This window comes from Macadamia integrifolia, chromosome 8 (assembly GCF_013358625.1).
Source record: "Macadamia integrifolia cultivar HAES 741 chromosome 8, SCU_Mint_v3, whole genome shotgun sequence".
NCBI classification, from domain to species: domain Eukaryota; kingdom Viridiplantae; phylum Streptophyta; class Magnoliopsida; order Proteales; family Proteaceae; genus Macadamia; species Macadamia integrifolia.
This window is the reverse complement of record NC_056564.1, coordinates 6,379,007-6,396,634: the sequence shown is the minus strand read 5'-3', so window position 1 is coordinate 6,396,634 and position 17,628 is coordinate 6,379,007. Positions and strand designations below refer to the sequence as shown.

At 37.2% G+C, this 17,628-nt stretch overlaps 1 protein-coding gene across 4 annotated transcripts in view; it reads right to left on the bottom strand.

Annotated features, from left to right (window-relative positions):
* Positions 1-17,628, bottom strand: part of LOC122086589 (probable LRR receptor-like serine/threonine-protein kinase At1g06840) — a 97,567-nt gene that overhangs the window by 1,148 nt on the left and 78,791 nt on the right. For all 4 annotated transcript variants that reach the window (XM_042655514.1, XM_042655517.1, XM_042655518.1 and 1 more), the window contains 17 exons: positions 16,091-16,162; positions 15,922-15,993; positions 14,490-14,633; positions 14,306-14,377; positions 14,116-14,187; positions 13,231-13,302; positions 12,658-12,726; positions 12,440-12,508; positions 12,071-12,142; positions 11,833-11,919; positions 11,583-11,651; positions 8,423-8,925; positions 7,340-7,498; positions 2,803-3,086; positions 2,519-2,570; positions 747-997; positions 112-246 (listed from right to left, as the gene is read on the bottom strand). In XM_042655514.1, the coding sequence (XP_042511448.1) occupies positions 112-246; positions 747-997; positions 2,519-2,570; positions 2,803-3,086; positions 7,340-7,498; positions 8,423-8,925; positions 11,583-11,651; positions 11,833-11,919; positions 12,071-12,142; positions 12,440-12,508; positions 12,658-12,726; positions 13,231-13,302; positions 14,116-14,187; positions 14,306-14,377; positions 14,490-14,633; positions 15,922-15,993; positions 16,091-16,162 (2,254 nt within the window). The remainder of the gene's footprint in view (positions 1-111; positions 247-746; positions 998-2,518; positions 2,571-2,802; positions 3,087-7,339; positions 7,499-8,422; positions 8,926-11,582; positions 11,652-11,832; positions 11,920-12,070; positions 12,143-12,439; positions 12,509-12,657; positions 12,727-13,230; positions 13,303-14,115; positions 14,188-14,305; positions 14,378-14,489; positions 14,634-15,921; positions 15,994-16,090; positions 16,163-17,628) is intronic.

The following is a 17,628-nucleotide window of genomic DNA, read 5'->3' as shown; positions in this document are numbered from 1 at the left end:
GAGAATCAGTGAGTATATTTTGTGGAGTTTATATCACATACACTTGCTGTCTATAATATTCCATCTTAAGATTCACCCTTTAATTTAGAGGACATGGTATAATGTAAGTACCTCTCGAACAATGTTTTTACCATGCGAGATTGGCTGCATTCCTGTCAATAGCTCTAGATATACGACCCCGAGGCTGTAAACATCACTCTTATCAGTCAATTTATGAGTTAGGAAGTATTCTGGATCGAGGTAGCCCTGCAAAGGAGAAGCATGCAAATTTCATTAAATTTGGCAATCATTCATTCAACCAAAAGTTGGTTTAAGTACTTGTGTTTTCTGAGTTTGAAAGCTTATCCAACTGAAGACCTTACGCTGAAAGGAATTTTCAGTTTCCACACACATGATCATGAATTTCCATTTCCAGATAAATTTGTAAACTTCAACTATGGCCGCTTTTAAGGAATTGAGTTCCTTAAAAGGGTTTGTTGAGCCGAGTTCCTTAAGTCTTGACTAGAATGTCATGCTCAAATCTATGGAAATATCCATTACTTTGTCGGACATGAGCATTGAATTGAATCAGAAGACTGAAAAACCAATTCCAAAGATTTGAACTGTGATTTTTGGTATCAACCGAAATGGTACAAGCAATTACCAGCTTCAAAGTTGAGAGTTGGAAACCAGTAAGCAATGCTAAATCCGAGAATAATACTTTTCCAGGGGCAGATATATATATATATATATATAAAAGAGCTTACCGGGGTACCCTTTACAACTGTGGACACATGACCAGGTAAAGTCCCATCAGTATCTGGAACCGGCGCAAGTTTCGAGAGTCCAAAATCTGCAACCTTTGCAGTAAATTTAGAATCCAAAAGTATGTTGCTGGATTTGATGTCTCGGTGAAATACTGGCGGGGAGACTTCAGCATGGAGGTAGAGGATGCCCTTCGCTGAACCCAATGCAACACGTAACCTCATAGCGAAACTCAGAGGTTCTTTGGATCTAGCTGTGGTACCACATAAAGATTTATTTAGAGCAAATATACATACACATGGGGCTTTGTCAGCTGAAACATAGCAACAATGAGTGTGACTGTTTTGATTGAGGACCCCTTATCTATCTCACTTGCCAAGTGCAGTGCTAAAATGAGCTTTCCATACAGCTCAAAAGTATATGCAAAGCTCCGAAATCACAGAAATGGCACTAGTAAATGCCATTTTCAATTAAAAGTTAGAGCCAACTTTGTGACTTTGGACTGATTTCTGGGTCATGATGCAGTAAATGAACATTGCAAAATTATATATTAGAAGAGATTTTCTAAAAGCGGCCACAATTTGAGCCACATGGAGGGTGGGTGTGGTCATTCTAACATGTTGGATAGATAGGGAACCCTTTGAATTGGAAACCTATCAAATTTTTGGCCATTTCAACTTTATGGCTCACCAGCAATCAGAATTGAAGTTTTCAGGACAAACAAGCCAAAAGCAAGGACTTTATTTTGCCAAGTGGTGATAATGTGTCTAGGATGAATTTTTCTATTACTACAGGGAGTTGAAAGCAACATGTGGACCTTTTTCCAGGTGCCAACTAAACCTCCACATGGCAGATTTCTGATTACTAACGAGTACTAGTATGCAAATGGAAATGGTTTTCCATGTTGGCCACCCACTTTTATCATGTGGGAAGGCTCATTCATTTGAGCAGTGTCTCCTGATCAGTGGATAGATAGAGTCTAGTTCAATTGCATCGACATTGGTCCCGCTATCTACTTAGCATTTTCCCATTTTCAGTTATTTCTATGCTAGGTACACTGTATAGGGAAATAAATAAAATAACTATATCCTGATATACATGGAAGCTGCGGGTGACAGCCTCACCATGTCAACCTTCTTCCATGTGCCATGTCTCAATTAAGTGGCACTCTATCATGTTGTAAGAAGATCCATTTCCTCTCCACTAAACATTTCTAAGTATATTATGGCCAAATCAAATGTCAAAACACATAGGACTAAGGGGTTGATTTGGACGAGATAAAACATGCGGTCAATTTTGTACAGCCCCCATCTTTTGAATGAACTGATTCTTCCATCTCAACAATCGAGATGGCAGAAAACCTCGTCATTGCAGGCTTCAGTGCCCATAGTTGAGAGAGAGTATTTAAGGAGACTTTTTCTTTTTCTTTTTAATGAAGCAAGGAAAGACCCCCCCCCCCAAAGAAAAAGGAACAACCAAGAAAAAACTTTTCATTTTTCTTTATTTAAACAACCGAAAAACATAAAACCTGGATAAAAAACCAACTTTATTATGAAGTAAATTCCTCTCCAAAGGGGTATCCCCTGGAAAATTTCCTTGAATATATATGAAATAGTACAGCTTCTAATTATTGCCCCATATGATTTCACAAGATTCATTTGTCTGCAACTAGAGTCGCCAATGTCATCTCAGAACAAACAGTGATAAGAAAGCATAGCTGAAATGCTGAATGATAGCAATAGCACTATAAAAGATTGAATATGAGAAGGTTTACCAGAAATGTGATCTCTCACTGTGCCATTTTCCATGAACTCGTACACCAACATCTGTATGCACACCCAAAAAAAACAAGAACATCACATCCAAACTGGAAACCTGCACATATAACTTAATTGCCTCAACAATGAAACCACAAAGAAAATTATGGTTCATTCAAATTCAAGGATGCAATTTTCAAGCTGCTAGGGAAGTTGCAAAGCTGAGGTTCTGAGTATGAATATAATTAAGTCCCAACAGATAACATTGAAGTTTAAGAAAGAAGAATGCAAGGGAAAGCACCTGTTCGCTTTCTTCATCACAATATCCAAGCAAAGAGACAAGATTCCGATGGTGTAACCTTGACAAAAGTTCAATTTCAGTGAGGAACTCCTTCTCACCCTGTAAAGATCCCTCTTGTGCACGCTTTATGGCCACAATTGTGCCATCGGCAAGAATACCTCTGTAGACCTTCCCATAACCTCCTTGGCCAATTTGTGTGGAGCTGCTGAAATTGTTTGTGGCCAATGCCATTTCTTCAAAGCTGAATCCTTTCACACCTTCAATTTTGATCGGACCCCTTGATGCTGCAAAAAGTACACAAATAATGAATAACTAGATAATGGTTCTTCTATGAAAAATACAAATTATAATGAAGTACCACCTACGGTTACAATTCCACTAATGATTCCCATTGCCCAGGGACAAAGGGATGGAAACTAATAGCAATTACAGATTGATGTCTTTGTGCTGAAAAAGAGACAAAGAATAAAGCTGATGTAGGAAAGCAAGAATTTCAATTCTAATGATCTCACACAATTTTTGGTTGTAGAGAGGAGTTTAAGTTTACCCAGTGCATGAGGATCCTGCCACTGTGAGGTCTGGGGAGGGTCATAATGTAAGCGGCCTTGCCCCACTTCACTAAGAGACTGCTTCCAGAATCGAACCCGCGACCACTAGGTCGCAATGGAGCAACCTTACCGTTGCGCCGAGGTCCGCCCTCTAGAACAGTTCAAGGTTTTACAGAATAAAAATTGGGATTCTTGCACACATGAAGTTATACTAAAATTTAGGCCTCAAGTTGAAGGTACTTGGGTTTAGATGATAAAAGGATCAACAAATATATACTGTCTTAAATGGCTTACTTGTTGAACCAACAATTAGGAGTTTGCAGTTTCAAAAGCCACCTGTGTCATTCGCATTCGAAGAAATTGGAAAGTAGCAACAATAGGAGACAAGCTAACAGAAAGTAGATTGAGATAGTTCAGCAATGTGCAACAATGGGGCATGTTAAGAGGAAGAAGGAAGAGGTTCAATAACCACCAAGGAATGTCTTCAAATTCAAAATTTTACAGCAATCCCAAAATTACCCTCTACCGTTATGTATATCTATTTATAAAGAGATAAAACCATACCTACCTAAACTTCCCCCTTAAGCCCTGTGGATTCTTCTACTAGATCCATGGTTCAAAATCTCGCTGAGATCTCGAAAATTGTGTTTTTTTTTTACCAATTCGAGATGTGCTACGAATTACAGAAAGGTAATCATCTCTGTCGAAATTTCAGTATCTCGGCTGAAATTTCGGTATCTCGCCGAAATGGTATCAACCAAGGCTTATAAATACTCAATCTCGTTGGGGGAAAGTTGAAATTTCAAATCCAACTCGACCGACTCAGCAAAATTTCGGATCCTCCTTTCATTTGAACACAAAATCACTCCATTGTCCACTAATTTGCCACATCATCACATCTATTGCCTCGAAGATCACTCCAAGTTGAGATCTACACATTTCAAGCTTTGGAAAGGTACACCACTTTCCCCAAAACCTTTTTTTTTTTTTTTTTTTTTGAAATAGTAACATAAATACATGTTGGATAGGACTAGATTTTTTATATGTTAGACACTAGAGGCCAATCTATGACCTCACGGAGTCGAATTTTTTTTTTGTTCATAAATATATATTTTTTTCTGGTTTAAAAAATACATTTTCCATCAACATAAAATATATATTTTTATGGTTAATATAGTTAATCATGTACTCAAATATTAGTTAATTAATGTTGAGGTATGTTTTGATCATGGCTTAGATACATTATTTACTTATTTTACTATCATATTATATGTTGTTCTAGCAATATTTCATAAAATCTCCAGATCAGTTCGACGGTTGCTGCCAAACAAGGGTGCAACTTTGAAACACTATCATGTTCTAATATTTTTGCAAATTTAAGTTCTAAACATGTTTATTAACCTTAAAACAAGCTCCCCACTAAGTTTCAGGTCACAATATGGCCGTTTGACCACCGAAACAGTCAACCGAGTCAAAAAAAAAAATACCCAACTCGCCGAGATCTCGTCAAAACCACCGAAACACAGAAATGAAACAAGATTTTGAACCTTGACTAGATGTAGACCATCTATTTAAAACAAGACAAAAGAGACCCCATTAAAAAGATAAAATGACAAGTCTATCCATGCTTCTGAATCAAATAAAGACCAATAAATGCATCGTTAAGGAGTTATATAGTGCAAGTTCAATATGTTAAAAGGATGAGGGCATAAAGTACTTAGGTTGAAGTGATGAGAAACAATAGGAATTCTTTTGTGGGAGGGGGGGAAAAAGCATTGGCAATGATTTGGTGTGTCCTAATCGAGGTTTATTAGGTTCTATCTTTTTTATGAGCTCTAAGAAACTAGTGGATTTGAGTCATACACAGGTAGTTAATTCCTATAATCCTATGGCAGATTGACTGATCACTAGCAGTCAAAATGCTTGAAATTGGTACAATAATTGTTGAGTGATTCCAACCATGTTGAGAGTCATACACAGGTCATTAATCAATCAGTTTTTTTGTTCTTGTTCGTATCTTTCTAATACTGGAGAATTTTACTAGAATTACTCATTTAGTGCCACAATTCGACTACTTGCAGCCATGGTTTAAAGTATCCCACCGTATTGTATCATATCTATCAGCCAATACGTATCAGTGTTGACAGCATGCGATACGATGTGGGAGAACACGTATCTTAATTTTTTAAAACACGTGTCTCCCAGTGTATGGCACCATATCAGCCAATAATTTAGCATTAAAGACATACTCAAGGAGAAAGAAGAGGCTCAGCAGCCCACGATTTTGTATTTGGGGGGTTATTTTGTTTTGGTTTAGTAGTGGTTCAGTTCATTAGTTGAACCAGCCATTGGTTCAATTTAAGTTATGACTTGTCTTAATTCTTAGGAAACAAGTAAGTTAGCTGTTAGTTTCCATTTTGAATGTCCAATTTTACATTTTAGAAACTATTGTACAAGGAGAATCGTTTGGAGGTTTCCTTTTCGTGAACCATCCAATTGTTAGGATGTAATTCCACCCCATTATCACTATAAATAAAGTAGGAGACTCCCATAAGCTCCACGATTTGAAAATTTTCAATTAATGGCAGCTGTTGTTGTTGTTTCTCTGCTGAGAACTGGTTGCGTGCTTGAAGGGCTGGTGTCTGATCCAATGACTCTTTGCAGTATGAAGCCCAAGAGGATCTCTCTTATATTATTTTCTTCTTCTCGATTCATTCTAGTTTCTGTTGCTGCCTCAACTGATCACTGAATCTCGTCTTCTCACAATTTCTGCCCAGATTTCCTGTTTCTTGATCTCCAATCAATACCTCTGTAGACCAACTGAACCATCAGAATTGGCTACAATTTAGATCGAAGGTGCCCCTCATCTAGGGAGGAATTCAACCCAAAATTCAGCTCATTTTGACCTGTGGTTGGTGAGTTATAACTTATATAAGAATTTGCCCATATTTTGTCTTTTAGTGGATTATCAAGTCTGAGACTGCAATCGATAGAGTTATCCTGACTCCTCCTGTTTCCACTGATGTTTGTTCATGTTTTATGACCTGTTATAATCCTATTTCAGTACCTGATTAGCCCTTCACTTCTGATCTATATTCTGATCTCATAAACCTTAATTTCTGGAATCGATACTTAGCTTCTCAGATCTGTTGTACAGCTGTTGTACCTTGATTGTTGGTTGTTCTTTGATAGTATCCTGCAGCATTGGGATTAGGTTGACTTTTCAATCCTAGTTTTACATTATCTTATAGTTATTACTGTTGGTTGTTCTAGGTCTGAAACTGTTACACAAGGTACTGAACTTACTAATGTCAAGAGATATACCATGAGACACTTCTAGTAAGCAGTTTGGATCAATGACTTGAAGTTGGAAATATTATTATGGGACCTGCAAACCCTTGTGAGTCACCCTTGACATAATGACATGAGCTGGGTTTGGGATCCATGTTGGATACAGCTTAGCCATACTCATTTTTTTTTGGCACCAAGTTAGAGAATGTTGTTACAAGACTTGCTAAATTTTAACTAAAGCCATTTCCTTGTAGCCCAAGATATGCGTGTCACCAAGTGCTAAACCATTTTACAACCGCTTATCCCAAAAGCTCAAGCTGTTAAGAAATGGTCACAACAATGTATCACCACACAACAACCCCCACACCATCACATGGTGGCACCAAGGGTACAAGGCATAGGAGCAAAACAAAACACAACACAAACCCCTCACAGTTATCAAGGATCGAACACCCAACCTCTTGGCTCTGATACCATGTTACAACCGCTTATCCTAAAAGCTCAAGCTGTTAAGTAAGTGTCACAACAATGTATCAACACACAACACTCCACTTGAAGGCAATATCATTTAATTTAGCAATAAGAAAAGCAATCTATTATCTGTTCCAAGATCCACGATCAGCTTATAAGGATAGATACTAGAATTAAAAATTCAAAATACTTGAGATGAACTTATAAATATTTATGGAGATACTCACATTGGCGCCTTTTTGGAAATGCCTGCTGGTTTCTCATACGTCTTCTTGTTATAACAATAAAAATAATTGCAGATACTGACACAACACATGCAATGGCCCCTAATACAATTCCAGCCAGTGCACCCTTGCTTATCCCAGAGCTTTGGGTAGCAAGATTCACTGCAAGAGAAAAAAAGAATCATTGACCAGATGCTAAATTATCTTGCGCAAACACATTATATTAACATAAGATTAAACTTTTGATCAAAATTTTTTCACATAGAGGAATATTAATAATGCTTCAAAATAAGAAGTTTTGGGTACAGATATAACATAATCATTTGAGACTGCAAGTAGTGGGTTCAAAGGCCAAGTGGGGCCGTAAAGAGGGGAGAAGTGTATACCCCAGCTCTTGGATGATAAGAGATATATGAAAAACTGTAAGAAAGGAAAAGGAACAGAAGCTTAGATGGCTAGTACCAACTAGACAGGTACATTCCAGCCTACAGGGCTGGAACACTGAACGGATGGTTGTGCCTTCCTGCATAAGCTCCAGGTTTACCATTATGCAAACGCTAGCTAACTTTTATAGTTGTGGGGGTACCTGTGCTACCTAGGAAAATCGCAACCATAGTAGTCAAGGCATCGCCTAGGCATTCAGGCTCTTTCTTGGGTCTAAGGTGACCACACGCCTAATTGACACTTGATGAGTTTACGTTGATTTATGTCTATTGCTTTATTTTTCAATGAATATGCTTATATAGGATACTTGTTTATTATAAATTGATTTTCTCGTTTAGGTCATTACAAGCATAATTACATCATATTGAATTGATATTGCTTCTCTGTTGCATATAAGCATAATATTACCATTGCTATATTATATATAGTCATATATTGCACACCTAGGGTACCCAGGCAGCACCTAGGCAAGTGCCTTGTTCCCTAGGTGCCCCTCCAATGCTTGGGTTGCCTAGTCGACTTGACAAGAATGATCCCAAACACTTCAGATAAAGACCGGTCTCCAAATCTGGCTTTAGGAAAAGAAACACAGAATCTCTCACTTAAATAAGCACATTTCCTGTTGGATATCAGCTTACATACCATTTTCATAAGGTCCCAAGAGAGTGAAGTTGAGAAGTTCATATGGCCCAAAAATATCACTGTCAGGAATATGCCAACCTGTGAACATGCCCCTGATTCTCTCGAGCTCACTATTGTTAAATGTATAATTAACAGGAAACAACTTCAGGTTCATCTTCAGTCGAGGGCCTTCTTCCCATATAAAGGTATCAATATCCACCTGATAAGGAGCCAAGCTGAGGCCTGTGGACAGGTACCAATCAAACGGAATCTCGTACGGAACGAAATCTGAGAATCCAGGACTTTTCAACCGATATCCAACCCAAAGAGGTGCTGCACAGGAACAGGATAAAGGAGCTGCAGGAACATATTCGTATCCCTCTGTTACAGGGCATGTTTGAACAGGACAATTCGCTGTGGTGTTTGTCGAGTTTGTGTCTGTATTGTTGACTACACTCAGAGGTCCACAAAACTGGACTAAGTTGATTTGATTAGAAGCGTTGCATACAGGATTCCCATGAAGACTGAAAATCATGTAGAAAACTAATGGCAGTCAGAACCTTCCAAAAATAGGGCCTTTTTAACAACAAAGAACAAAATTTTACTAAAATAAAAGAGATACATAGGGTGGCCAGCCCAAAAGGTGGGCCCATGACCAGCTACATCTGTCACTAGAATACAAAAACACAAAACAACTTCAATTTCATGAATGAGTAACCCCATAATACATCCGAAAATTATCAGAGTGCTGCCATTGCCAAGAGAATCTGCCACCACACTGGCTATTCTAGGCATCTAATGGAATGAGATGTTATGCTGAGATGCTAAAGCATGGATATCTCTAAGCATATGTTGTGACCTCCATAAAACTCTTATCTGAAACACTAATGCATCCAATAGCAATAGATGAATCAGCTACCAACAACACCACATTAAAACCAACAGAGATTGACTGATGAAGAATTTGAAGAGCCAGAACCTCAGCTGTGCTGGAATTTCATGCTCCTCCAAGAGCTGAGATGATGTAGCTAATAGCACTTGTAAGTACCTCAAAACACTTAGTATATACAAGGCCTGGGTTCCTGATTCAGAAACTACCAAAATCAAGTTTTATTACATTCAGCTGGGATCGCAAGCCTGACATATCCCTATAGGAGGGATCAGTCCTGAACTCCTGATCCTGGCTACGACTAACTAATGTCTTAAAGTAATTTCCACAGAAGTGCCTAAATAATAATTTTGGGAGGTCCGAAGCAACACGTATTGAGTAAATAGAAGCTAACCTAGACACTTGCATTTCTTTCTGCTAATATCCAATTGCGCATCCATGATGAAAATCTTCCCAAGAGATCGATAACATGAGGAAAACACATGATACAACAAACACTGATGCAGATGCAGATAAGTAACTTAAAGGGTTTATTTTATTGGAAATAAGACTATGGTTGTGTTATGTAGGTGTTGGGCCTTTGATCCCATGGGTTTTCTTTGTAAAGGCCACATTAATGGGCCTAAAATATGGGTGGCAAGTAGAAAAACGAGATTTACTTCATTAGTTTAGTTAGAGTCATAGCCTTGATATGATTTGTTGCTTTATTTAAGTTAACTCCATGTTGGAGTCTTAAGTTTGTCTTTTAGGAGTCCTAATAAGAGTCCAGTTATATCTTTTATTAGTTAGTGAACAAAGTTGATGTCCTACAAAAAAACACCTTGTGTCGGAGTCCTTATCCTCTATATAAAGACAATTATTATTGAATGAAATTTCCCTCGTCGTTTGCAAAGACTTGCCTAATATAAGTTGTGCTCATTAGTTGTGAGAGCTGAGGGTGAGAGACCCAGGTTGAGATAGCCATTCCCCTACCCCCCATTCTTTCTTTCTTCTTCTTCTATCATCATTCTTTATCCATTAGCAAGTAAGTACTGTTCTTAATCTATTCAACTAGAACCCTAATTTCTAGAAGGTTGGATACAAGGTGTTTTTTCAGATTAAGCAATTCAGCCATCCGATCGAATCCAACATTTGACCAGACCTTCCATTTCATTAAAATATAATATGATTCAAATCTGAGACAATTCTGAAGATAATTCTGTTTTTCCAATTCTGCCCCTACCTCCATTAGAGCTGTTGTTTAGGTAATTCCACATCTGAAATTGAATCTGTTTTCACTACCTATTTAGGCTACTGGTTTTGGATTAATTTATATCTGAAATCAGTGATCTAGCTTCCCTTTCTGAACCTTAATTTCTGTGATTAAATTACTGTTTTACCCATTCCCTCGAGTTGTCAGAAGTCCTCCATAATCTGGAATTTTATACTCTATTTTCGATCTTGTTTGTTACTGTTTTATTCCTTTAAATCAGTACTATATCAAACACCTTCCAGAAATCTCACAAAACAAAATATATGGTTCACTGCCTCAACCAGGCTGGAGGGGGGGGGGGACTGGGGAGTGAGGGATACTGTTTTTTCCGCCTCTGCCAGAGCATGGGTCAAGGACCAGAACCATAGATTGGGTTAGTCCCAGTATGGACTGCCAATCCACTAGATGTGAAGCACATGCATTGCTGATCCATCTATATCCAGGTCGAACAATACAGTTCAGGATTAGGTAAGCCTTGAAATCATGGTTGGAGATCACATGCACTAATCTTTTGTTGGGACACCTCTCAATGGGAGGTCTTTATTTTAGGAGCGATTAAGGATTCCCAAGTAACTCTAAGAAAAATAATCTCTTCCTGAAAATCATGAGCATACTACAATGAAAATGATTAGAATTTACTGTGAGGTTCCACGGACCATAACTACTTCAATAGTTGCCTAGGGAGATGAACTACCTCGAAGCATTAAATGACAAGGAAAACTAAGCAATTGCTAATCTTTTAGATCCCTATGAGATCCAAGGTCTCCAAAATCCCTATGAGACCAAGGTCTCCAAACAGTGTCAAGGAAGCAGAAAAAACATAGCTGGAGAACAGTGGAAAGATAGCTTGGAGGCTAGTTATGCCCAACATTAAGTAATAATAATCAAATCAACCAAATTTTATATTATTATCAGATAATTGATACTTAAGGAGCTGCTCTTGAGGTGGCATGACACAAAGTGAAGTACAATTCAATCATAACTTAAAGAAGAATTGAGTTGTGCAGATCGTAAATGCAGCTGCAAATGCAGATGCCAACCTGATGCTGACATTTGGAGGGAGGTTAAGACTGCCAGAAATATTTGTCAGCAAGTTATTCTGGAAATCCCTGGAAAAAAGAAATGCAAATAATAAGTTCAGCAACAATTCTAATCAAGTGTTGCTACATAATTGTATAACATATTGGACCCTATTCTTGGTAAGATACAGGAGATACTAACACTGAAGAGAAAAGAGAAAAGGAAGTGGAGGGGAAAAAGAAAAAGGTGCTTTCTGGTTTCAAGCCTTACAAAATAAGTGTTTCAGTACGACTGGAATTCCCATTTTGCCAGATAGTGGATGGAACAGACCCATTCAATGAATTGTTTTCTAGTGACCTGCAACAAGAAATGAGTAACAAAATAAAACCATTAACAGCATCAGATACATAGCCGTATGAACTTTCCGCTGTAAAGGATGCCAACAAATATTATCACCAGAAATATTAATAGACTAAATAAAGGAAAAGGAGAGCCAAAGTATACTCACAGTCTCTGGAGGTGAGGAAGACCCGAAAAGTTAACAGGAATAGGTCCATGAAGATTGTTGTTTGATAGATCACTGCACAAATTATTCATATGATTTTATTGTTCTTATCATCTTTAAGTCAAGGAGATCTCAGTGGTGTCATCGTCCGAAAAAGATTCCTTGTAATCTAGGGATACTTAATGATGGATTATTAAAAGGGTAGAAGTTCACCAAAAGAATTATTGATGGGAGAGGCCACTTATAATCTGTTGGATAGATGTCCAAGTTATATGGGTGTTTTCTTGGCTCTTATCTGACTATAAAAATCGCCCCTTACATTATGAGACTCCACATGGAATCATATTCCACACAAGAGGAAATCATACTTACATGGTGGTGATATTACCAGAAAGCCTATTTGGTGGTATAGATTCGTTAAGATGGTTGAAGCTGAGATCTCTGAAATGTGCATGTCACCAGCAGAACAATACACCCATCAGAATTATATCATGAAATGAATATGCGAATATGGTGAACATGAACTACAACTTCCCCCTGGGTATAAATTTAGCATCTAAAGAAATCCCCTAAAATACTCGTGAACTTACAAATAACCAAGGTTTGGTATACTGCTTAGGTCAGGAATTGGTCCTCGCAAGCTGCAGTTCCTGAGACTCCTGATAAGCCAAGGGAAAAATTTTAAAAACTTTCAGCATATCTTAGGAGCTTACTTTTGGACACAAAAGAGAATGTGCACATCTTTTTGTCCCATTTAAAATGTATATAAGCTTCCAGAACTTGGTACTAAAGATAATTGTAGGTATAGATGTCATTAGTTTCCAAGATAAATGATTGGATCTGGTCTGATGTGTGATCTGAAAGCCATAAGAGTACAGTTCCATAATTCAAACAGAGAGTTGACAAGGTCCAATGAACCAGAGGAAAAATCTCAATCCAGTCCATTGTAAATTCAGGGAGAGGAAAAAAACATGGGGGACATGTTAAATATAAAATGGTTTGGTCACCAAAAAAAAAAAAGTCTGAGAAACAGGTTTTTTGAACAGCGAGATTCTCTAATTCTTATTGTCTGTAAAAATAAATGTAAGTTTAATAGTCTGACCTATTTAAATGATTCAACTAAAGTAAAAAACCAATCACTTGGTATTAGAAAATGCACTTACATTTTCAACAGTTTTGTCATGTTGCCATAAGAAGCTGGAATATTCCCATGAAACTGGTTGTTGTCAAGTTGACTGCAAAAAAATAAATATCATAGAAGGAACTTACAAAATTTATCCACAGAGTAATCACGTACTTCGACAATGAACCACAATTTAAAACGTCTGCAAAAGAAGGGTCCTGATGATAGAGCTGGGCATGGAGGCAATACTAGTTATCAAGTCAGAGAGGTGCCTGGCCGTAAATTACCATTAATAAGGATTTGTTACGAGCGAAATGCCGACGACTCACTACTGGGAATCGTGGGTGCCGTAGAGCTTCTCTAGTTTCATTTTTTAATACAAGGAATTCTATTTCATATCCAAGACTAGTTTTGAGTTTTGATTGACTAAAAAGATAACAACTTTATCTGCCTCCCATGGTATGGTATCAAATGTCCCAGATTGTTAATAAATGAACCAAAAATGTAAATACGATTTTCATTTAATCCTTTTATCATTATATCAAACAATGCACATAATTAGTGTACAAGAGAAAAATAAAACAAGAAGATGAAAACATATTTTATGGAGCTAACCATTGATATAATTCCTGGCATGTTAAGAGCTAACCATGATTTCTTATATAGTACATTTCCCGATGTTGAAATCCTAGTATTTGACAAATATTAAAGATTAAATATCTTTCTAGAAGTATTGATCCTCTGCAATATTTATAACATTTCTCAATGCTTGCAAATTGCTTTCAGTTTAGTACGATGAGAAGATTGATGGTGACGAGCAAAACATTCAACAGTTGTCTAAAAAAGCAAGAAAAAAAATCCAGAATGTTCAAGGAATTAAAATAAGGTTTAGATTCACATAAAATATAGAAAATAGGGATCATACAGTATAAGCAAGTTTGGCAGTTGAGAGAACTCTGCTGGAAGATATCCCGATAAGTTGTTGTTATCAAGAAGGCTGCACGAGATTCGATTAATAGCATGAGAATTAACACCACAAGATCCAGTCTAAACAATAAAAAATGAATGAAGGACTTGAAATGAGCCACAAGTGAAACAAGGAGAAATTAATTTACAAGTGAACAAGACTTGGCAATCTGTGAAGCTCAGGGGGGATTTGTCCACTAATTGAATTGTTGTTCATGTGGCTGCATGAGACATGCAGAAAGTCATTACAATGGAAAAAAAAAAAAGAGAAAGAGATTAGTTGTGACTAAAATGGTTACTTAAAGAGTAAAATTACAACAGAAACCCACTTACAAGTGCTTTGTTTTGTTCAAGTATGCAAAAGATTTAGGCAATGGTCCTGATATATGGTTCTGGTCTATTTGTATTCTGTCCATGTTAGGAAGATAACCAAGCTCATCAGGCAGAGGTCCCGTCAATTGGTTCCCATTCAAAAGCCTGCAAAAATACACAATCGCATAAAATGTGAGAATTCAACAAAATTAATTTCATTTTGAAAGTAAGTCTTAAAATTAAGCAGTTAACATTTAAAAAAAAAAAAGGTAAAAGGTTCCCTGCTCTGCACACCTAATAGTGCCACATGGAATGGTGGTGGCAATTTTGACCTTTGGATTGGCCATGTGTCAGATTTCAACCTAAAATTTAATCATTTAAACTCCCGTGTATGTCCATGGTTCTATGCACCATTTCAGTAGTCCCAGAGTTTTCACTATGTTTTGCCACTTGAGAAACTCAGTTTAGGCTGAATTTAGCACTCAGCATGTGAGCAGGGAACTTTGGGGTCTACCTGCCCACAAAATATCAGCACAAACAGATCTGTCATGTGGAATATATTGGATGCATCCAGGAAACCTCAACCCATAATAAATAAATAAATATTTTGCACAAAACTTAAATGTAACAGCTAAGTGACATGATTTTGTCACAAGGCAACACTTTTCTTGCCGCATGGCAAAATTGGGTGGGTGTGTGGCGGCATAGTTTATAGGACCAGGATTTTATTGGCTGTATCATCCGATCCATATTGAAATCAGCCAGGTTCTTGATTATATCCAAGATCACTGATCTTCCCTTAAAGATTGGCCAGTATCAGGATAAGTCTTCAAATCCTTGGCGGCGTGTTCACGTTAGAGGACCCCACAACCATCTCAAGGGGTTAACTCTAAACCTGAAAGAAGCATGGGAAGTAGTAGAAAATTTTAAGTTTTATAAGATTATGTGAATGCCATTTCATTGTCATGGAATCTACTGGCATTTCTGTTACTCTGAACCTACTTCTAAGCCATTTCCCCTACTTTTTGGGAGAAGTTGACTAGAGTGAATGAGTGATTGGTGTTGTGTCCTCTATCATATGGATCGACACATATTTTCTATGTCCGAAGTCACGATGGATGCATAATGTGAAATCAAATGTGCACTTTATATTTTCTGAGAAGGATAGTATCATATTTGCTGACTTCATGCTTCAATGAACCTAATCTCCTTGGAGCTTTGGGCCAGGATCATCCCAATATGGGTGCCATACTTAAGACAATCTGGCCAAAACGCACCTTAGCTTACCCGTTGGGCAAGATAGCTCCATGGATAGATTAATAACTTAGATGTGCTCATGTACATGTAAAAACACATGTTCTGAAGGATTAGCCAAGCATCAAAAATCCAAACAGTAGTAAGTAGTAACATAAAGAAAGTCTAACGTATACAGAAGGGAACTAGTTTAACCTACAAGAGTATCAATGATTTGATATTGCCAATCTCCTTTGGTATGCTCCCACTTATTTGGTTCCACATAAAATCTCTTCCAAAACCAAAATAAATAGAAACAGGTGAGTCCACTAAGAAAAAAACAGTTTTGCTATTTTGCAGATTAAAGTTTAGGATATGTTGCGCCTCACAAAATTTCCATGTATGATAATTGACCAAGCTCAGGTGCTAAGGTTCCAGAAAGATTCCTATTTAAAAGTTGTCTGCAAAAAAAAATAAATAAATAAATAAATAAAACAAATAAGTAAGAACAATTTTGAAACATCATCATAGAAAATGAGTGAAAAGAGCTACATTTTTTAGTTTGAATACGGTCTGATGGAAAGAAATGTTACAGTACAAATAAATAGATCATTAATCATCTATCCTTCAAAGGAGCATTCCATTCAAAATTTTTGAATTAATCCTGCATCCATGCAATCATGCACTATCATGGAAATTTTCAAGATTGAATAAGAAAGAGATGTATGTCAGAAATCATGTTCTGCCCATTTTCTGGGCAGACAAATTGAGTAAGTTTCCCATCCACCTCAAAACAGTCTCTTTTCTTTAAAAAAAATTTTAATATTGAGATACAGTCATTGGCTATATGTTTAACATATTGCTGACTTAGAAGTTGGAAAGCTCTAATTTGAGATTAAAAACAAGTATGCACTTGCTCTTCTCACTAGTTCCATTTTAATGTGTGGGGTAAGAACATGTTCGAGTACACTAAGCAGTGCTTACATGCAATCATATATAACAAGTCAGACATTAGTTTGGAATTCAACTGGAAAACAGTAGGTTTCCATGATTATATGCTGTTTGAGCTTATCCTTTTACCCTGCCAACAATACATCTGAAACTGTGATAATAAGTTTACTAAGTATCACAGCCCCTCAAAATTCCACTTTGAAATAACAATAGGTTCTCACTGCGATATATGATGATATCTAGTAAAGAGTACACTGACATAAATCAATTATTGTACCTTCTCATTCACAGAGCTAGTTGAAAGCAATTCATTACCCATGCATTATCAGAAGTAGCAATTCATTGCTCATTTAGTAATGGAAGATTATCACCATATTCAAAATTTTATGGACATTTACCGGTACACGACTAGCTGTTTACCAAGCCATTCTGCACAGGATCTCAAGATTTCAAGATATAAAAGTTTCTCTTTTCCATACATAGGTAACATATGCTGCCACCTCAAGTTTTTTCTCAAATTTACATTATAAATGGCTCTAATTTCAAATTCAAGAAGCATTTCTTGGAAGGGAAACCAACTTCAAAGATGTAATAAACTAATAATAACCTTATGTCGAAGTTAGGCAGAGGGAATGGATTTGGGTGGATATGTCTTTTGCTGGTTCTACCATCTATGATGTTGCGGGAAAGCTTGTTTCAGTGCCGCCCATGGTTCAAGGTTTCCACCGATACTGTCGAAATTTCCCACATTTCCACGGTATCCTAGGACTCTGATACCAAATACCATACGACTTTTAAAAGCCGCTAGTTTCAACCATTAACGACCAAAATTCCCACATTTCGACCGAAATGTTGGAATTTTTGAGTGGACCAATGGCTTAGCCTTTAGAAAACCTTCTTAAATGGGAAACCAAACCTTCTTATTTCAAAATTTTGACCCTCTACCCCTATTTCTTCTCTTTGAAATGGAAAACTT